This window comes from Drosophila sechellia, chromosome 2L, assembly GCF_004382195.2.
Source record: "Drosophila sechellia strain sech25 chromosome 2L, ASM438219v1, whole genome shotgun sequence".
NCBI lineage: Eukaryota > Metazoa > Arthropoda > Insecta > Diptera > Drosophilidae > Drosophila > Drosophila sechellia.
This window is the reverse complement of record NC_045949.1, coordinates 5,505,435-5,527,831: the sequence shown is the minus strand read 5'-3', so window position 1 is coordinate 5,527,831 and position 22,397 is coordinate 5,505,435. Positions and strand designations below refer to the sequence as shown.

The 22,397-nt window shown below is 43.8% G+C and overlaps 2 protein-coding genes across 2 annotated transcripts; one reads left to right on the top strand and one right to left on the bottom strand.

Annotated features, from left to right (window-relative positions):
• The first annotated feature begins 685 nt into the window (after positions 1–685).
• LOC6613507 (limbic system-associated membrane protein) lies at positions 686–16,367 on the top strand. Its single transcript, XM_032726898.1, has 12 exons — positions 686–936; positions 5,040–5,252; positions 5,701–5,798; positions 7,394–7,539; positions 7,594–7,655; positions 9,691–9,849; positions 12,448–12,576; positions 12,636–12,773; positions 13,753–13,905; positions 13,977–14,030; positions 14,622–14,714; positions 15,455–16,367. The coding sequence occupies exons 2-12, from the start codon at positions 5,132–5,134 to the stop codon at positions 15,652–15,654; spliced, it is 1,353 nt and encodes a 450-aa protein (XP_032582789.1). The 5' UTR covers positions 686–936; positions 5,040–5,131; the 3' UTR covers positions 15,655–16,367.
• A 3,502-nt stretch (positions 16,368–19,869) lies between these two features.
• Positions 19,870–21,726, bottom strand: LOC6613506 (stress response protein NST1). Its single transcript, XM_032727576.1, has one exon. It carries the CDS (start codon positions 21,580–21,582, stop codon positions 20,125–20,127), a length of 1,458 nt encoding a protein of 485 aa, XP_032583467.1. The 5' UTR covers positions 21,583–21,726; the 3' UTR covers positions 19,870–20,124.
• Between the last annotated feature and the right edge of the window lie 671 nt (positions 21,727–22,397).

Genomic DNA, 22,397 nt, shown 5'->3' with positions numbered 1-22,397 from the left:
TGGCTTTAGTTCCTTTTTATCCAACTACAAGTCAAAATATATAGTATTTTCCTGTGGCAATAATCTGTAGCACTTATTGCATTTGTAAGAATTGCAAGTGATAATTCCCTCGCTCATATTCAAGCGCCATATGACCAATAACAATTCATTTCTCCATCTCACACACTTACTTACTATCAGCCCCCGCTCTCACCATCCCTTCACCCAACCGAGAAGGGTTAACCCTTTCCTTTGCCACACATTTCATTCATAAATGCGAGCCTCCAGTTTCACGCGCCCAAAAGTATGGCGAGAGAATTTCCCCGGCTTTCAATGCCATTCAACTCGTGTTCAACCGAGCCGAGAGCGCGCCCCCCATTGGGCAGCACACGCACACACACACGCGCAGAGCATGTTAGGAAAAAAGAAGCACCACGAAGTGAAAAGCGCCCGCCAACAAAAAGCAAAATAAAATGTGGCCCAGCAACAACAAAAATCACAGTTGTCTGATTCGTTCGCGAGGTCGCTGCCCACCCCCCGGGCGCCCACTAAAAAACACCACCCACCCACTGGGGCGCCCATGCCCGTCCCCCCAAAACGACGACGATTCGCCAAAGGAGCATCTTCGGCATCGCTCGGCAGTCGCTGGGAGTCGTTCCGTTCCACGAGACTTTGCTGGCCCTCGGAATCGCTGGCTTCAGTACATCGACGGCGCTCGGTTCGTGCGGTTGGCCTTTAGTCCTTCGATATCCTGCTGCATACGGCAAGCAGAATCCCCAACGGAATCGCGTGTGTTTTTTGCCGCCAAGTGTTGCATTCGTGCTGCAAGTGATTCGAAGTGATGCTGTGAATTTTTCGACAGGATTCTCAGAAAATCAGGACAGCTCAGCCGCAGGACATGTGCAATTTGGAGTTTCAAGAAAAATACAAAATAGCCGAGAAAATGCTCTGAAGAAGGTTGTTATGTTGCAGCTATTAGAATAAATACGGATTTCAATTAAAATCTGCATGCATGCAAGACTTTTGAAAGAAAGCCAGGAAAAACCAGGAATCCTTTTTCTAATCGCTGGCTGTGATTGCGGCAAGTGAAGGCATTTGAAAATAGTTTGGCAGCGATTTCGGCCAGGCCAAATCGACAACAAGTAGAATTCGCTCGCGTGTTGAGTCGCGCGCGTTTTTAGCCGCTTGTTGGCAATTTAGCCGCGACTTTGGCGACATTTGCCGTCAGTGCGTGTTTGCTGTAATTATATTTAAAGTAAAAAGAGCAAAGCCCGAGTTATTTATGAAGCAACAACAATCGGGCCACCCTCGGCGGTCAATGCTCGTCACATGATTTGCCATTTGCCAGCTGCATGCGTGTGTGTGTGTGTGTATATCCTGAAATTTGCCTACAAATGCGAATGTGTCTGGCGCGCCACTCGACGCTGTTTATTACGAGTGTGTCCCCGTATGGCAGGAGTGCACTGTTTAGGCCACATGGGCAACAATTGCATATTTTATGTTTCACGGCTGCCCGAGTGTAATTTAAAGTTCATTGATATCCATAAAGCGCAGGACAAACCCTCGACGCTCCATGCCAATTTGCTGTCTGCTGCTGGCTGGCCATTTGTTGCAAATATGTTGCAGCGCTTTTGGGCCGAACCGGAAATACAGTGAACACCCCACATTCGGTGTTTTTCCCCCGGGGTGGCATGATGTTGCCTGTTTTCGATTTATGGCGTTTCTCTATCATTTGCATTTTACATATAATTTCTGATCAGTTTTTATCTGCTCGATTGTGATTTCAGTTGGCGCCCACAGCCGATGCTGCACGCTCCAGGTGGGGCAGAGAGTATATATGTATATGGAAATTAAAACATGTTGACTCAAGATTGAAAGCCCTGTTGTTCTGCTACGATTTCGCAATATCCTTAATTCGAATTCCCCCGCCTGCTCTCCAGTATCAATTGCATAAGAAGAATTCCAATTGCCCCCAGAGCGATATCGAAATGGTTGGCAAGGCCTCCTCCTGCAGTCGGCTTGACATAATGGCCGGCATGTGAGGAGTTGGATTTTTCCTGTCATTGTTGTTGCTGTTGTTAATAACAAGCAATAATAATCAACTTCCGTGCTGGAAAGCGAGCGGAGGAGAAAATTGTGAAAATCCGAGCGAAACTCTGGTTTCTAGAAGGCGCTGCCAGCCGAACACTATGAGTTATGCAAATTTTATGCAAGGTCCGTTAACTGGGCTGCCCTTTTCTGGGCCGGATTAAAAAATGAAAAGCTAGACGGTGAATAATTCTGAAAAATGTCGAAGTACCATCGCGATAGAGCGGGATATTTATCACGTGTTAATTAATGTTTGCACTGGAAATTGAATTTCAGTCGGCTGAAACCTGTCAGCATTATTGTTTTAAAGGGAAAAATGCCAAAGCTCCAATGCTCCAAGTAAACTGTAGTGGGGGGATTTGGCTACTGAAAATTTGCCATAATTCAGAAGCTGATTATACACATTGGAGCTATGGAGAAAAAGGGTCTGTGCATGTCCGAAACCATAAAAATAATATATGGCCTGGACACTACAAAGTTGCCATGAGCACCTCTTATTATTTGCCATAAATATTTTCCTTTTTTTTTGAGCTTTGATGATACGAAGCTATTTGTACTTAAAGCTGGTAACAAAATAGGTACAGGAAAAGGATTTAGGAAGGCGATTTAGCAACTTCAAAATGGGAAATAAATGACACATTTGCTTGGAAAATAGCTTGAAGTCAATTTAAGCATTCCCCACAGTCCTCAAATGAATTTTCACTTTGTTTAAATACTTTTTTTCGCCTTTATATTTTACAAAATATTTTAAATTTTATATATTTAAAGAAGAATGTGAAATACAATGGTTATATTTACTTGAATTCAATAATTATTGAGAGTACATGAATGAATGAAGTTATTTTGTCAGTGTAGTCTGTTGTGCCAATTAGGAAAAGCAAAACCTTTAACTCGTGATAATTAATAAACATCAGTGATCTACATCGCCATCAATATCCAATGGCACCAAACATCCAAGAGTGCTGCCCGCCAGAAGCGGGGAGGTACTTTCGACACATTCGCCTCGATATGGCTTCGGATTGTGGTCAGGCCGTGGGCCTAAAGCCTAAAGCCAGAGAGCCATCACCTGTCCCTGACTCCGAGTCCGACTCCTGACGTGGCCCGCATGCTCTAAATTATTAATAATATTGCCAGGCCCATTTGCTAGACATTTTTAGTGCCTACCGCCGTTCCAGCTCCACCGCCACCCCCTCCCCGGAACCATTTGCAGTGCTGTCGCTTGCCTGTTGTCTTTTGTAGTCTACTTTTCTGGGCATGCAATGCGGATTTAAATGTGTGTGTGTCTGTAAGAGAGTGTGTGTGTGTGTTTGTGTATGACAAAGGACACATAGCACACATGCCGGCAACTTTGCTTTCAATTCCGCTAAATTATGAAAAAATCAATACGAACTCGAAGGGAGGGGACAAGGAATTTTAATGAAATGTCAGTTTAAAATGGTTCCTGTCAGTTTGCGGCCGCCAGAAAGTAGACTTTTATTTTTCCAAACCCGAAATCGTTTGCATGTTCAGGCTCATGGCCGAGTCAGCTGGAAAGTTAATCAAGGTTCCCCAATCATAAGGGCGGACTTTCAAACATATTGAAATATGGGCAGGCACCCTTCTATTATTGCCTCTAGTTTTAGTTTTAAGTGTTCTGTAAAAATAGCTTGGACAGAAATATAGGGTTCAATCTCAGTTTATCAATAGTAATTTAAGTAATCCACAGAAGTTGACCAGAGAATTTAAGCGAGTAACTCAGCCCATAACGATTGTAACTTTTGTTTCTTACACACTGTGATGTTAAGATACAATATTATGATGTACGAATTCTTCACTTAATAAATATTAATAAAAAAAAAAATAAAAATTTTTGTAGACAACAGCAATTTAACTATCAATTCAAATGACTATCATCGGTTGGAGCCTCTTAACTATAGACCTAGCAAATGTTTTTGACCAACCCAATAACTATTTGAACAGCTCTTGCGATGCATGCTCATAGCCCAATAAACCATTAACGCAAAAGTCTGATTACAACTGCATTGGGCAACATTTGCCGGCAAAAGTTGTGTCGTTCATGTCACCTGGGCAAGCTTCTAAAATGGAAAAGGTGAACTGAACTTAACTCCGGCATAAAGCCCAACTATTTCAGACCCATCAGAAGTCCGTAAAGATGCACGATTTGATGCTTTATTTACGAGTTCACAGCGTTGCGGCTGCCAACGAAACATTTCATTTCCGTTCCGTAAACAGGTTTGCCCACCGGCCACGTTTAAGAGCCGTGAAACAAAACGGAGAACGAGGCTAAAATGAAATGAGCATAGAGAGTCAGAGCATGCAACACCTTTTCCAGAAGATAGTTGCAGGTTGGTAGTTAATTTCTGGCAGCTGTTCGCCTGCACAATTTACACAGCCCAAACACGCAAAATAAGCCAAGAGCACTGTTCTCCGGCCGGAGAAGGAAATATGCTACGAACTGGGCCCCGGGGGCACTGGATACGTCCGGAGAGGAAGGCCGTTGGCCCTCCGGCTTTCGGATTTAAACTTGAAACTTTTAATTTGGCGTATTTTCAACCGGCATCGCGATTATTGTTTGCCATTGTTTCGTAGTTTTGATTCTGTTTTCAAGTACTTTTTGTTGAACTTTGCCCTGTTGCCTGTTTACACGCATAAATAGCAACAGCAATGGCCAGAAGTTGATGCCATTAGAGGCGCGCTAATGACTGCCAATTACGAGGCGCGCGGATATTGCCCACTCGACCCTCCTCCTCCTCCTTCCCCTTCCTCCTCCTCCATAATGTGGAGCGTTTATAGGTGCTGGGGATTATCTGGCAGGATCAGCACTTCTGGTTTCTCTTTTTACACCATGATGATTAAGGCCTTAGGTCCATTATTGAATCCCAAAGAATTCTTACTAAAATGTGGCTATATCCTTTGATACATAACTTCTATTCTATATGTATATAATGCTCCTATTTTACATGATTCCTTAGACTAGCTTTAAAGGAAATATCCGATACGACAACTTAATGGTTTCCGGTCATTAATAAACTCAATCAAAGAAAGTAAAGCCCATATATTCAAAATGCAATCAAACTTCTGTCAATGCCGTAAACAAGCCTGTGCGTTAAATGTTATTCTGCTCCTAATCCTCATGAGTCAACAATGTAATCCTCAGCGAGTGGAGGTGCCAGCTGAAGTAATAGGTAAGTCCCTATTTATTTTAAAGTCTTCCAAGAAATGGTACATTTTAATTATTCAACAAAGACTGATAGTTTTGTTTGTTTTTTTTTTTTGTTCACGCTCATATCCATTCATTTTTCTAATTTAAACATTTATCAGCTAATTTGATTTGATTACTTATGTATTGTGATTTAACGCTGACAGAAACTTCGAAATATTGCCGCGAGGCATTCACAAATAGATATTTTGCGAGCTAGTTAAATGTGTCATTATTCGACATTAATAACTTCATTGCCATCCGCCGTTTGACAATTTCCCAAACACACACATCTAATAATATTCCGAATCTGACATAAATGTTATGTTTTTATTTAGCTGTCATCATATTCCATACACTGCATTATATTCCAATTATTTGGCAATCAAGCATGATGGCGCTGCTAACACGAATATCCTTCGACTTTATTACAGTTGATCCCAAATTTAGTTCTCCAATTGTGAATATGACAGCGCCCGTGGGACGTGATGCCTTCCTCACATGCGTCGTCCAGGACCTGGGACCTTATAAGGTGAGTTCGGGGAAGGGGAAACCAATTCGTTGATAGCTGAACCTAAATTAGCAAATCAGCTCGGTCCGCATCCGCATCCGCATCCACTGCGCTTAAACCGTGGGCTCAATTACACACTCAATAAGCAGCCACAAAACCGAAACCGGCCGCATTAATATTCATTAACATTTCACCATCCTCATTCCCATCCCCAATCACCTTCTCCATCCCCATGAGCCGTGTAATCTCAAAGACCAAATCTCGACACCCAAAAGCGGGCAACAAGAGTTGAATGGCAGTCGGAATGAAAGTGAAAATAAAAACATAAATAGGGATATGCCGGGCTTACTGGATGACAAAAGCGAAAATCACATAAAAAGTAATTGAAATATGAATGAGGACGTGTTAAGCTAGTCCGGTCTTCGGACTCCGCACTCCGCTCTCCGGATGCCGGATCCCGGAGTGGAGTCCTTTTGCTCCCCCAGTGTCTGTGTTTTTATTTGTGTTTGCATTTGCATTCGTTTGTCTCGATGGGGGAGCCAGTGTATCCGTATCCGTATCCAGCTTCCCGCCAGGTAACAGCAAATGTACGAGTAGATCTCCATTGAAGTGGAAAGCTTTGTCCTCTCACTTCGCCGGTGTGGGCCACCGACTCCGCATCCCTGTCCTGTTTGTGTAGAAGGGGATGAAAGTGCGGTGAAGGGAAGTGGGAGGATGGGACAAGGCCATCCCTCAGTCAGTGCCGTGCACAATTAAGCAATGTTCCGCTCAAAGATAATTGAGCAGGCACTTGGGTGTAATTACTTACTTTATGCTGACAGCGCTCTGGGACCCAAACCAAACCCAAATTCAATTTCACCGAAAATATTTCATTAGCCTTCGATTGAACACGGCTGGATATTAGCCAGTGCTTAATTTATTTATGTGCACACTAAAATATGCGCTTTCACAAATAAGTCAAATAGTTTCACGTGTTGACATGTCGGCTGAATGGAGTGGGAAATGGAGGACCCAGTTCATTTTCACATGCGAGCCTCGATCCTGTAAAGAGCTAAAGGGCTGGCCTGCTCCAGCTAACCGTATTCAAAATATTTCAGCTTTTTGACTTACAAGCTGCGTGCTTTATCGCATAATAATTTACCTGGGTAATTGTACAATTACGACCTTTTCCATGGGACTGTGTGGCTGGGTGTGCGTGTGTATGGTTAAAATTTCTTGAATAGTTCTGGGAATAGATTTTTCGTGTATAATTGAACAGCGTTGCATGCTAGTTATGTGTGTTCAATTTGGGAGTTTGATTCACGATGACGCCGTGTAATAGCAACTTTTTGTTTGATAATGATATCCCAGGAATTTGATTACAGTTATAGAACTATAGTTAAATGCGACAATAATGATAGTCCTGCCTCTATTTCTGGCAAAATTAGCGCCCGTGATTATTATAGCTAAAAATATGAAAGAGATTTAAAGTCTACAGTGTGTGTAAGATTAGCAATTAAGACACATTTCTCTCAAAAAACTATTATATCATCTCATAACACCCTACTTAATAATGTCTTAAATTATGGAAGTCCGCACATAAAAACTTTAAATACAATACATTTTTTGGAACACAGGTTGCGTGGCTTCGGGTCGACACCCAGACAATCCTAACGATCCAAAACCACGTTATAACAAAAAACCAACGCATTGGCATCGCCAACTCGGAGCACAAAACATGGACAATGCGCATTAAGGACATTAAGGAGTCGGACAAAGGCTGGTATGCACACTAAGTGAATTCAGAGATTCGTCATAATAATTGGTAATATCTCAGGTACATGTGCCAAATCAACACGGATCCGATGAAAAGCCAAATGGGCTACCTCGACGTTGTGGGTAAGTGGATTGTGGGCGGTTTGTTTATTGCTCATTACGTTTCGGTTGTCAAACAATCATACGCCTCGTTGCCAGGACTGGAACACCCATTGTTCGAACCGTATTCCATGAAACAAAAATATTAAAAAATTAAATGGGGAAAATGGGAAAAGAAATGCGTTAAACAAAACCTTTCTGCTGACCCACCATCCCCCCGCTGCCAGTGTGCAGTTCCGTGGCTTATTAAATTCCACCGGCTAATTCGGCGCACCAGGATCCCCCAGGATCCACCAGCAACTCCGCCAACGGGGCGAGTGCTTAAATATGTTTAACCGTCCACTGAACCGCAGAAACTGTTGATTTTGAATTAAAACGGCAACGCAGCAGCGGAATGGAGGCATCGTAAGAAATGCTTGCAGCCTATGAAGTGTTCGCCGGGCACATTGGGGCTGTCCATTTGTGGTCTGGCCCCATTCCCCATTACCCATTGCCCGTTTCCCGTTTTCCGTTCCCAGCTGCCTACTGAACTGCCTAAATACCTCTCGCTGGCAAATCTAAATCAAAGCGCTAAATATTTTAGCCACCATTGCAGTCGGCGCGGCATTCACCGGCAAACACGAAAAAGTATAATCAACTGTGTGTATTTGCACTGGATAATCAGCGGGCGCTGCACAGTGGGTCAAAATTGAGAAAAATTCAAAACAGTAATTAACATAATGAAATAAAATATCTTTTCATCTGTTTGAGTGGTTTCATTGATAACTATTGTAGCTGCTGCAATGTTAGTGGTTTTCTGAACCAAGTCAGGTTTCCACACTTTTTTGCCCACTGTAAGCCGCTCGAAATGGTTTCGAGGGAAATTCGAGGGTAGGCGAAAAATCGAAAATCGGCCACGGGAAACGTTCGAGTTTCGAACAAGTGGAGGGTGGCCCGTGGACGGTGGTCGCTCCTGATGATTTTCGTGACCGAGTGCAGTTAAATAGTCGACGACAAACCGTAGCGGAAGCGGCAGAGCTCTCACCTTTTCCGATTTCCAATGCCTGCCCCCTCTTGTCCACTGTGCTGTGTGCCGCTCACTCACGTACCCTCATCCAGGATGTGGACGCAGGACGAGCTTATACTCATATGACTGCCGCCCGTTGCGACATTTTAGCAGATGAAAAATGCAGATTCCAAAAATTTGTTTCTCCCACACAAAATACCAGTTAGCAATTAAAGCTTTAATTCAAACTCTCACACAATATGAAACTCATATCACAATCGTCTTGCAATGGGCCGCCTTCAATGGTTTCACTTACCATGCCCCACCCTGTTTTCAGAAGGTTCCGAATGGATTTCGTGAACGCAGAGCCACAGAGCCACCACCACCACAACCGGTCAACCAGTTTTCTGGGGCTGCAATTTTCCCGCTACCAGGCTAACCTTGGGCACTTAATGACCATCCAGTGGTCACCGGCCAGTGGCGCACAGACTGACTCACTCGCTGCCGAGCGTAACAAGCTGTTTGTCAACACCAGCACATTTTTTGGTCATTTACCGACCACATAATTGCGGGATATTATATGCATACAATCCGGGGACCAGCCCCATGTTCCACCACTCGCTTCTCCTCGTATTATTACGTTTTCACGGTTCATAGGTTTTCCGCTGTGGGTGTCCGTCCGTTGTCCGTGGTCCGTTGTCCTTACCGCAGCTACGGCTGTAATAATTTGTGTGTTTCAGGACATGCGAAAAGTTTGTCCTTAAAACAAAGGCGAACGCGAGGACCGGACTTCCCATTTCGCTGGGGCATCGAATGCAAGCGGGAGTATCCTTTGCTGGTGACGGTGGGTCCGAATGAATCACTGCCATCGCCGACCTGTACAGTCCGAGCTAATTATTTAAATGAAGAATTACAAACTTAAATTATTTAAAACGCTCCCTCTGATTCCCGCCCTTCTCCTTTTCTCTCTTTCTTCTTCACATGTGGACTTTTTGTAATGTTTGCTATAAATATTATCTAACCGCGACAAACGTCTGCCGACCTCGATGGCAATCCGATGGCCGATGGCTGCAGTACCGCCGGATATCCTAGATTATCCTACGAGCACGGACATGGTCGTTCGCGAGGGCAGTAACGTGACGCTCAAATGCGCTGCTACCGGTTCGCCAGAGCCGACAATTACATGGCGACGCGAAAGTGGAGTGCCCATCGAGCTGGCCACCGGAGAGGAGGGTAAGTTGAGGCTCGTATTTTGGTATACCGGGCTCCTGCACTGCAAACAATTTGAGCGCACTATTAAGATTTTCAAAAAGTTATTAAGTAAAGCCTTAAGTGAATTAGCTTTTAGTAGATTATTAGCTATATTCTCTACTACATTCTTAATCAGGATCAATAGCCGAGCCGTATCCGTCCTTACGAACCTACAGATCTCAGGACACTAATATTTTAGGGTCTGACCCTCCTTTGAGCTGCTTTTTCATGCTGGTTCAGTTTGCTGATAGCTTTTATTTCCGTTTCTCACGGTACAGTTGGACCACCCCCGCCCCCATTGGCGCCCGCGCTTCTGATTTGTAAGTACCTGTGCTGTTGTTCCCGACTCCACTGCCTGAATGAGCCCTGCCATCCAACATTTTGGAGTACTTTTACACAAAAAGGCAGCGGCAACCCAGTTGGCCATCAGCAGTTATAGCTGCAGGCAGGACTCGGCCTAGAGAGTCCTGCCCAAGGCTATCGAGTGTGTGGGTGGTCCTTGCCAGCATGGCAGGCTGAAGGGGCCGATGGGTGGCAGTCCCAGTTCGTGGCCATGCCACCTGCACATGCAGACGGCAGAGTGGCCAGCATGCAGAGCTGTGCCCCCTCCTGTTGGCCGTTTGCCCGTTGATGATGATGACGTCTGACTGACAGAATTAGCAAATGGTTAGGGGCCGATCATTGGTGGCGGCAAACTGGCGGTTGCAGCCGGACCAGATTTGCTAATTGGCCTTGAAGTATTCTCAGTTGAGAGGAGTTGCAATTCAAGTTCTTAATTTGGAAAGTTTGCCAGCACCAAAAACGAGTTTGTATACAGTTTGGTATTTAAAGAAAGTTAAAGGTATTTATTTTTCGTAAAATATATTATAATTATTTTATATTTATAATATAATATATTATATTATTTTATTTAATACTCCAAACAAGTATGCAATCCCTTGTATACGCTTATATTTTGGAAGGGAGTTAACTTTAATTCCGAAAATGTTATTGAGCCATAATGCATTAATGTTGAAAGGGAAGACTCAAAAGAAATGTATGTACACCATAGGCCACACAATGCAATAATATAAATGAACTCAAATCAAAGGTGCTGCAGAAGAGATCCCCGGAAAACCTGAAAACCCCCGAAACAGCAAACGTAAAACGGAAAAAACTCATACGGCTAAATGAGAGGATGCAAAAAAATCAGCATACAGAGAACAAAAAGCTGGCGAAATGACCTTTTCGCCGGGGCTTAAATGGCTGCCACCCAATTCAGCCCTTTCTCGGCCAAACGAGTCTGCTTCCTGTCCGGGAACTGCAGTGCCCCTGGAAAAGCGGGGGTTTCCACTTCCATTTCCCAGGACTCGTTCGTCTGTTTTTGTGTGCGGCAAGTCAGAGGAGGGCTAGACTAGATTGGCAGTCAGCGGGGGCATAAAGTTAGTCGGTGATGAAGAGTTTATTATATGAAGCTTTACCATCAAATTTCCATAGTTATGCTATTTGATATGGATACAATCATTAAATAAATAATTCGTTTTAAATAGTAATAGTGTTTAAAGATAGCACACGTGAGTAACTTAATTAGTACAAGTACAAAATAAAAACAGTTATAAAATGTCATTATTTAAATTAAAAATTTTGTGAGCCAAAAAAGAGTATTTCCCATTCCATTTGCACATTCTCTATTGTTTGAAGTCCCCTTTTGTTTCCCTGGAAAAAGTTTGTTTCATTTGAAATTTGATTATTTCGTTACGTGTTCGTTGGCCGCTGCTCTGAAATAAAATGAAATCGGCCGAACAGAAGTAAAGTTTTATGCCGTGGCGGGCTCAAACAAAATTACACGTATTTCGTGGCTATTACGTTTAATGACCGCACTGTGAACCGTCGGAAAAGCGGCACAGGAAAAAAAATTTTAACTGGCCGCGGAGTTCGGCTAATAAGCGACTCGGTCGGGCTAAAATGGACCCGTGGCTCAAAAGGCCAAATCAATAAACGAAAAATCAGCATATTATTATGTGCCACAACCTTACCCAACAATATCAAGCGCAAACTAGCCAGCACTTCCGCTTCCGGCGCCCCCAAACATAGCCACATTCATTCGAATCGCCGTCTGCGGTGCTGCCGGCCTAAACCAGCTCCAATGCCGTTTATATAAAGCAATCTCGGCCCGGCCATGATAACAGCATGTTTGTGTTTGTTCGAAACACCAAAGTGTTGAGCAACGCTATAAAAGTCCCCAGCATCTGGTACATATAATTTTGTTGAGTTGCACTCAACTTTTGTTGAATGCGCAGCACTGAAGTTGCACACATTTCCTAGCGAGCTTAGAAAAATGTTATTATTACTGCAATAATGGCAAAGTTTTGTTCGCACTTTTGTCGCCAGAAGGTAATTACAACTGTGTATTTCCGGTTATCCAACCTAGAACTTTTCTGCAGGAAATTAGAGCCAATAAACGAACTGAGTTCTTTTTGATGTCAAGCTTTTCGGCAGGAAATAAGCTCCTTAACGTATTCAAGTTTTCTTGTGATTAAATAATAGAAAATAATAACCGTTTTGCATAAAATTTAAGTTAAATTTTCATTTCTATTTCAGTTTTGAGCATCGAAGGCACTGATCTAGTGATACCGAATGTTAGGCGCCATCACATGGGCGCCTACTTGTGCATAGCCTCCAATGGAGTCCCTCCATCGGTGAGCAAAAGGATAACGCTAGTTGTGCACTGTGAGTAGCCACATAGAACCAATTTAGGAATATAACTATATATGTAACTTCGATTCAAGTCCCGCCGATGATCACCGTTCAGAACCAACTGATTGGCGCTGTAGAAGGAAAGGGCGTCACTTTGGACTGCGAATCGGAGGCATATCCCAAGTCGATCAATTACTGGACCAGGGAACGTGGAGAGATTGTGCCACCAGGTAAGAAGTCAGAAATAGTACTAAATAATCGTAAATCTTAAGTATAAAAGTATAACTTACTCCTATGGAATCAAAACCATTTGGTTGGCGAAAGTCCATCCATCCATCAGATACATTGCTAATTGTGATAATAATACTAAAGCGTAATAAGTTAGATGCTAAAAATTGCACTTTAAACAGCTGTCAAGTACATAATTTGAGTGTACAATTTGTCGCTTCACATAAAGTTATCTATTTAAATTGAGTGCCAACATTTTATTACCTCACATTCGGTGAGTGCTAAGGGACATTTAAGAGGTCATAAACCGTGACGACCACATTAGCACATTAGCACTAAGCCCGAAGACCGAAGCCAAATCAGACTCCTGGCCGCCAATCCCTTGGAGGAAAAGTTGGCTTTCCCGCCGGAGCGCACGGGCAGCCAACTAGCGACTAACAAACTGATGACCGCCGAGTGCAGGCTGCTCGCGACAGACGCAGACACACCGAAAAAGTTGTTAATTAGCTGATTTAGTCGCGGCACTAACACGGATATATACTCGGTCGACAGGACCGCAGTGCTGCGGTTTCATCCTGTCGGTGAAAGTGGCAATGCGATGGCTTGAAGAAGCGGCTTGGCTGCTGATTTCCTGCTTTGGCTGCCTGGATTCGCAGTCGTTGTCATAACTGGAAATTAAATTAATTTACAATTTTGTTTCTGGCAGATTTTAATTGACACCAGAAAAACCGAATCAGCCCCACTCCACACACACACACAGCAGCCCCCTTCTGATCTCGGCCTGCGGTGTGACATGAGTTCGTGCATAAATTTATGCCTGTCAGCAACATTGTTGAAACTTTTGCCCGCCCGTACTTACGGTCGATGTGCGCGTGACATGCATTTAATTATTAAATAAGGCAAAATTTCAATTAAATATTAATTAGTTTATTATTTTAATGAAATATTAACTCAGATATCAAACGCCCTACCTCCACGCAGGTGGCAAATACTCCGCGAATGTCACGGAAATCGGCGGCTATCGCAATTCGATGCGGCTCCACATAAATCCCCTCACACAGGCCGAATTCGGATCCTACCGTTGCGTGGCCAAGAATTCCCTGGGCGACACGGACGGCACAATTAAGCTGTATCGTAAGTAGTTCTCAGAACCCATTACGGGTATAGTTCAGATGCGCTAAGGATCGGTGTTCTATCGCCCACAGGAATTCCCCCGAATGCCGTCAACTATGTGGAGAACTTTGAGGCGCGGCACAAAGGTGAGTGTGGCACAAAACAAAACTCGACAGTATTTTCGGGCACTACCTTATAAGTTGTAAGACAATTGCTGCATGTTCGCCAACGGCGGCAGGAGTTTAGCACTCTGGATACCCTGCACTCGAAGTGTGCCACCCAACAGCAGCAGCTTTGGTTGAAGTAGATGGGGATGGAGATGCGCGAGAGAAGGAAAATTTAATAGCCACTTGGCATAAATTTAAGATGAGCTGCAAATATTCAAGTTGGCGCGGACTGGCGGGGCGTGGCAGGAATCATGGGAAATATAAAGCTGGTGGCGAACGAGTGGCGAGGCGAGGAAAAAAACGCATAAATAATTCATACGCCATGCAAATCCGTTTCAAATCGTCAACGCCACGGATCAGGTGAATGCTGGCAGGCGAATGGAAGTGTGGTTGAGGTCAGAGTGAAAGTTGTTGGGGGAAAGGAGGGAAGCCGACAGGCGGCAAACAGCGACAAACAGCGACAGGGTATTATGAATATGCATTGTAAACTCGAATCCTTTTTCGGCACAGTAATTTAAAGATACTTGGCTGCTAAACTCAACCGCAATTCGATCATTTCTCGTTGCGCAGGCAAAAAGCGGACGAAAAGCTCGGAGTCGCATCATCCGGCCAGGGCCCAGGAGCACAGTGGCGAGGATATGGAAAATCCGGGCAAAAGGAAAGGTAAGAGAGCCGAACGAAAGGAAGGGAAAAGGAAATGGAAGGGCTTGCGGCGAGTGCGGCGTGCCGATTAGGGTTATGGGCCATATTTCAAGCATTTGCCCTGCGGTTTGGGTCCAGCTTAACAGGCCACTTGAGACGGGACGAAAGCCATAAAAAAAACGGGGGCAGCACCCACACACCCCCACCGCCCCACTGTTTAACAGATTTTCACACTAATTTGCAAAGCAGAGCGACCCACAAAAAGTAAGGGATGTGGAGCAGAGCGGCAAATCGTAGCATACTTTTTGGGGCAGGCAGCAGGTAAAAGTTTCACTTCCTTTGGGTCTTGCGGAGTAATTGTATATCAATAAACACGCTCGGCTTGGCATTGTGGCCATTTAATGATTTGTAAATACTTGGCCACAATCAAATAAATTCGTTCCTGTTCGTTTCCTAGCCGAAAGTTGAATCCCAAGCTATGCGTTTTTTATCGATTGAGTAAGTGGAATGAGAAGAACTTTTTTCTCGGCCCGAAAAGGTTTAAAGACCATTATGAGTAAGTTAGGATAGTTAAATCAGTTGTAACTTTCGAAGTCCAATTAATCGATCACTTAAAAGTACCTGTGATTCTGGACCTAAACCAACAGCAACCTGACCATATCCCCGACCAGGCCAGCTAATCAGTTCACTCAAAAGCCTTATCCAATTTCCGCTGCTGCCCAGCGATGCCATTAACATACGAGTGTCTCCTCTTCCCGCAGCCGATTTGAGTCTGGGTGCGGAGAGCATTGACAGCATTTACGGAAACTCCGCAGCTGGGAGTCTGCGGCGCCAGGACCTCGGCGGAGTCCTGCTCCTGCTCCTGCCAGTCGCTGTGGCAGTGGCTGTGTCACTGGCGACGGCGGGAGTGATCCGGGCAACTCAGATGACACTGCCGCCACAAACACTGACGCATGTTTGACACAGACGCCGAGTTGACATGGACATGGAGTCAGTGCTAAATCTGAACTTGCTGCAGCAGACGGAGGTGGAGCTGCAGATGGAGCGTGAGCTAGAGATGGAGCCGAAGCTGGAGCAAGAGCCACGGTCTGTGGCAGTGCAATGATGATTGAGTTTGTCAATGCCAAACGCTGCTTGGTGCTGATTTATGGCTCGTTGCGGCTGCTTTTAGTTAAAGTTCGTCGACGCGAAATTACATATATCAAATCCAGCTGTAGCCAGTAAGCAAACTAGGCTTCCTAATTCCTAATTCCCAATCGCGCGATTGTGCAGCAGTAGGATTCTAGTTAAGGTTCGAGTTTAGCCAGCAGAGCAACGCGTTGTAAAATATTGCAGATTGCACTTCAGGTACGGCACATGTATATAGACGAATTGCAAGGTTTTTGTGTATAACTCTAGCAGGTAAATAAATCGGAGAAGGCAAGGCGCTATGTATTATAACACTTGTATAAACCAGATGTTTGATTTAAATTTGTTAGTTTAAGTCACCAGGAAGTTGGCAAAAGGGAAGGGAAATGAATTCAAAAAGTAATGTTGCAAGATATAAATATTAACCGGTATACCTAACTATATCGCAAAACTGCAAAACAGATTTAGATATCCGCCAAAAGCTTAATGTAAAAACATAAATAAATTAACAAGCTCAGCAGCTGGCTGTGTTTTCAAAAACTTTAACCATTCGAAATGTTTTGGGTCTTCTTACTCCGCTTCGTTGCTCCAAATATATTATGATCCCATTTAAAATGTTTAACACTATTCGCATCGTTCAACAAAATACATTTCATTTATTCAGCGATCTAAAATTGAAATTAATTTAATGCGTTCCCTTGTATGATTAAACTTCAACAAACAATCCATTAATTTCGTAAATTTAAAGGTAATATATAAAAAGTATAGGCAAGCCGTAAATTTAATGCGCAAATTAATCTCACGATTTAGTGCGGATAAAGCTCCATTTAATATAGCTAAATGTATATTTCCAGACAAAATTAAATTGTTAAATACAAAGTATATCAGTTATGTTTAAATCGCTATTATGTACACACACACACACTCACACATATATATTTATCAAATACCAATATTAACGAATATTTGTAAGCATCACATGTACATGAGAGTGTAAGCGAATTGCCGAATCGAATCGACAGGTATATTTATAAAATAAACAAAAGTTTAAAGGGTTAAGTAAAACACGTCTTTTAATACTAATACCAGCAATTGATATGAACTAATATAATTTCGTAAGTATGCTTAATACACACATATATATATTGTTTTGTAGCATTCCAAAGCTCAGTTATGTGCAAGATACTTTAAATCGGCAAAAGGGCTTAGGAGCATAAATTACAAATACGTCTAACTGGGCACTAAAAAAACAAATTAAAAGCGGCTACAAATTTGAAATAAAACAAAAAAAATGCTTTCATTAAGAAATCTTTAAGTGCTAGCTAGCACGCAAAACCAAACCATCAAAGCAAAGCCAAAATTAGAAAATACAACTCGGAAAACTCTTCAAAAAGCTCCGGCTAATAAAAGCCCTTTCCAGTCGCTGTAAGTGTGTGGGTGCATGTACATACATGTGTGTGTGTGTGTGTGTGCTGGGTCCTGTTTGTGTATGTGTGTGTGCGCGCGTGTATTACGGCTAGTTTTTATTACATTTGTTTCCAGGAATTTTCAGACATGCCAAAACAGGTGCAACCGCAGCACCATTTGGCTTACGTGAGTTGCTTGTTTCCTCCACTTTACTGCATTTTCATGGATTTTTCTCTCGCATGGTTTTTCCGGCCCGAGTGGCGGAGTGCCATGACCCATGGGTATATCTGACAGACATTTTTGCATATAATCCATATAAATCTCAAGGTTAAAGTGTTGTAAATATGCATTTACTTCACCGGAGATTGGCCAACGTTAACCGAAGCCATTGCCCAAATGACCTAAATAGTTTCGATTTTAATAATGTCAAAATGTTTTTCAGCGCTATTATGGCGTTGCACGTTGGCTTGCTAAAAAAATAAAAAATAAGAAAAATATTTAATTCCCATGCATGTCAAGTATTCAATGTGAAAATGGGCTCTTTAACTTTAAAATAGAAAATTCAATATAATATATAACATATAACATAACCCATGGGAATATTTCTATACTTTTGATCACTACATATAAATCAAGCTTACTGACACAGTTTTAGCTCATAAAACTTACGATTATTGTTCTTTTCTACAATTTGTTTAAATGTCTTACATAATCCTTAGCTTGCTTACTCCACATTCTGTAAATTCAATTAAGTGTGCGCAATTACACGAGTTTAGATACGCCACCCGGAGCAAACTTATATATTAGCATAATTACAAGTTGGTGGAGCCAGGAGTAAAAAAGGAAATTCGGGCACTGGCGCCAGTTTTCGGCAGCGAATGGCATCTGGCAGCTTGAGTACAATTAACATTACTTAAATACACATTAAGGTTAAAGACGCGCAATTTCTTCATGTTTTGCGGCTATTTTTTCGGCGTTGAGTTGTTTATCAACCGAAAGGGGGGAGGAGGAGGGTGCCCCAAAAAATTGCGTGACGCACAAAAGGAAAGCATTTCAACACAGGAGGAAAATCGTGTCCTGGGGAAAATGGGGAACTCAATGGCGAACAGGAAGGGCAATGAAAATAAACACAGTAATTAAGTTAATGAGCATTTTGAGATTTATTATTAATTTTCTTTTGTTCGCTCTCAATTGTGGTGCGAAATCATTCCGAAACATTTTCTGTGGTTATTTATTATAATTATTGGCAAGCTCTCGCAGTCGTACTAATTTCTTTTTTGTTTGTATTGTTTTTTTTTTTGTTGCTGCCTTTGATTTGCATTTAAAACGTTACGAACCCGCAAAAGTGCGCTAATCCGCATTGTGGATTTTGTTTTACAATAATTGTTTTATATTGTTTGCGGCTGCGTGCGTGCCCTTAATTGTTATTTAAATGCTTTGCAAATGCTTTTAAATATTTGCAGGCAAGAACGTTTTCTGCCGTTTTCAAGCCTATGGCCAAAATGGTTCCCTAATTTATGGCCAGTCGTAAAAATCAGGGACCGCATGAGCATTTTGTCATTGTGCCAGCCGTGATTACGCCATCTCCATATGAGAAGTACCCCATTTAGCAGTTGTCCTTAAGTTTAACGATTTCACATTGAGGTTTATGGCAAATAAAAATTACAAAAACGTCAACAAAAAGGACAGCAAAAGGACTTGTGGCCCGTACAAAGTTGCAGGCATATGAGTAATCCATTGCTGAACAAGTTCATCGAGTTCAGTAAGTGGCAGCTAATGAAATGCCCAACTACTTGTTTCAATTGACAAGCCACAAAATGGCCACTCATTTATTTATCACTTACCACACAATTAGCCCAAGGAGGCTCGTTTGAGGTACATATCTTAGCCATATTTTGAAATGAAAGCATTATCGGGAACTCGCAAAGTAATGATAGTGCTAATGACGAGAGGCCTGCTGGCGATTAGGCGAGCTCACAGAACGTGTAAACAAATTGCCAGCCAACTAAAGTACTAATCACCTGAAAGGACTCTAACACACACACACACACATCCCGAAAATCCCCTTTGGACCCCGTCAAATGATGGCCCACATAATCAGGTCTGACTCGCTCTGCCATCGTGTAAACAAAACTACAATTAATCAAAGATTTTTACCTAACGGGACTATATTACACGAGGCTTTGGTTAATTGCATAAATAAAACTGGGACGGTCCGGGTGGGTGGAGAAAAGCTTAATTAAGCCTGCTTCACCACCTGCCGACTCCCCATGGACCGGGCAAAAAAATAATAAAAACAGAAATTGACACAAACGCACACAATTGTGGGTGGATTGGATGGAATAGAATGGGATGGGCATGGAAACAAACACGGAAATGGTTGCCAGAATAAAGGGACAGAATGACCAACAAGGAAGTGCAGTGTCCTTAGGCCTTGGGCCAAGGGTGGTGGAGGAGCATAGCCATAATACGCCCGGGTCAAAGGTTATCGTTACGGGTTCGCTTCATGGAACGCACTAAGCTGGCTAGAATAAGCTGGTTAGAATATATATATATAGAAATGTCAATTAACATTTTGTTTATAAATATTAATAACTATTCTTGTTATCAAAAGATCGATTACACACATTTTCCCCCAATATAAACCAAAATGCAGCTAAAGCTGCCGATCTTGTAGTTTATTGAGTAACTTGCGAAGGTAAAACAAAGTGGGATCCACCGCCACTAATCAAAATTCGTGTATAATGTGTAGTAGTAGAATTAAAATCATTTTGCTGGCCCAGCAACCGAGGCGATCTCCTCCCGTCCTCCTGCACCAGTCGTCCCCATAGGTCTTGCATGCATTTCAGCGTGAAATGGCGATGGACAAACGAATGTGAGAGCGCTCCAAGGAACTCTAACGACTGCGCCCCGAATCCTGCGGATCGATGTTGGACACCCACTGCACGGGATTGATGTAGATATTGGATATGGTGCCGCGCAGCGTGTCGAAGCCCTGATTGAGGGGAACCGGCTTGGCCCGCTTGTCCACCTGTTTCATCCAGTTCTGCCAGGCGCCTTGGCGCCGCTGACGGCGTTCGTCCTCCAGCTTCTGCTTGTTGGACTGCAGTCGGTTGAGGCGTTCTTTTTCCAGTTGCTGCTGCTCCTTCTTGACTCGCTCCCACTCCTGCAGACGCTTCTTTGTGCTCTCGGGAGACACCTTCCTTGCAGGACCGGTGCTAGAGCCGGAAACCGATCCCGAACTGGTGCTACAGGTCGAGGACTTCTTTTGCTTTTGCCGCTGCTGCTCCTCCTCCTTGCGGCGACACCACTCCTGGAAGTGCTCCTGGGCATATTTCTGTCGCAGTGCTGCCTCCGCCTCCCGCTTCTCGCGCTCCTGCTTGGCGGCCAGCATATCCTTCTGCTTCTGGGCCGCCTTTCGCGCCTTCCAATCCTCGAAGGCCTGCGGGCCAGGGCGTTCCTTAAGCTCCTCCAGCTGCTTGTAGCACGTGGACGAGTCCGAGACGGCGCTGGCCAGGCTCAGAGGGGGCATACCGCTGCATCCATCGGTGGGCTGCAGAGCACCGCGGTACATGTCCGACCAGCTGCAGGTGGACATCGAGGATGCGTCGTGGTTTCGATTATTGCCCGAGCAACTCAGGTTGTATGTCCGATTGGAAATCTGGCCCTGGTTCGCCTCCTTCGAGGAGGCCTGCTTGTGGTAGGTCCTGGCGCTCAGCCCATCCAGCTTGTTATCCTTACAGAAGGTCCTGATGTTAATGCTCTGCGACTTTTCCTCCTTGAAAAATGTCCTGCCGCTGATATTGTCCAAGTTGTCGACATCCTCACAGCGCTGCGTCACTGTTGGCGTGCAGCTGCTTAAGGAGCTCAGGCTCTGCACATCGTGATCGAAGTTCATCACGGTCTCCGTGTCCGTGGCAGCCGCCTCATCGCCTTTGTTCATGCCGCTGTGAAACACATCATCTGCATTCGCTTTATCCACAACTTTCGCCTTCTCGTCTGTGAAGCTCATTCTTTCATTTAGCAATGCATCGTTGGCCTCCTCCTCGTCCAGTTCCTTGCAGAAACTCAAAATGGAATCCGTCTCGCTTTCCGAGTTGTCGGCATGATCCCCCAGTGAATCCACAAAATCCTCATCATCTAGCTGAGGTTCCATCGCGTCACGATCTTCATCCTGGCCAACATACCTAACTGTGGGAGCTCCATAGGTGCGGTTTGTATAGCCCAGCACCGACTCCGACGAATCCTCATCACTAATGTCCGACTGGGAAGCTGGACGTACTGTTCCCCGACCAGACACCTGCTGGCGATCCACCACCGAGCCATCGCTACTCCGACGCGCTACAAAGGCCATTCCGGCAGTCTGCGAAAGATCGACAAATGTGGGGTATGTGGAAATTAAATTGGGAAAGATTTGGAAAGATTCTCTCGAGTTTTCGAGACGATATGTCGTGTCGGCTTTGTGTCTGTAGACTGTTGAAACATAAAATGTACACAACGACTGACAATCAAAGCGAAAGTGCACAGATTGCTGGGGTCAAAAAAAATATAGTAAATTATTCCATTTAGGATCCCATATAAGTATCCCTGTATTATTTACTAAATAAATAATTCTATTAATCTAAAAATATACTACAGCTCGAAAGTGTTTTTATGAGAGACTTTTGAACATTCTGTTTAATACGTTTAACTAAGAAACCGAAATCATTAAATATGAAAACGAGTTGTTTTCATTGAATTTCCTCTCTGACAGGTTACAAATTTGATATCTTTTCCGCCATCACCAGATACCACACATGGACTCGTATGTGCGTCCGGTTCGGGCTCGAGTCCGGTGCAAAATGAAAACATTTTAACTAATGGCAAACAATTACTTAAACAACGAGCCGAACGACGGTGAGCGGGGTGAAACCAAAGGTAATTAAAACCCAACACCACACGCATCCTCATCCACATGAACCGGGGGGATTTTGGGGGTGTTGTAGCGAAAGGTCGCCGGCTCAAAAATCGTTTGTTGTCCTATGAGGGCGGCGAGTTCGTTTGTTTCTCTGCCTGCTCTCGGCCAGGTAACGAGCGTCTCTTTCGTTTTTAATGAGTCCTGGCCCACACACACACACGCACATTGAGATAGTGGGGAGCTCACCTGCCCCGCCCACCTCCCCACTCAGG

What these genes read in the sequence shown, in the direction of transcription:
- LOC6613506 (XM_032727576.1), bottom strand. Translation starts at nt 21,582, where the DNA reads ATGGCCTTTGTAGCGCGTCGGAGTAGCGATGGCTCGGTGGTGGATCGC.
- LOC6613507 (XM_032726898.1), top strand. Translation starts at nt 5,132, where the DNA reads ATGCAATCAAACTTCTGTCAATGCCGTAAACAAGCCTGTGCGTTAAAT. An exon ending in AGGACCTGGGACCTTATAAG is followed by an intron (nt 5,799 to 7,393) that starts GTGAGTTCGGGG and finishes TTTGGAACACAG; the next exon opens with GTTGCGTGGCTTCGGGTCGA. An exon ending in TGGAGAGATTGTGCCACCAG is followed by an intron (nt 12,774 to 13,752) that starts GTAAGAAGTCAG and finishes ACCTCCACGCAG; the next exon opens with GTGGCAAATACTCCGCGAAT.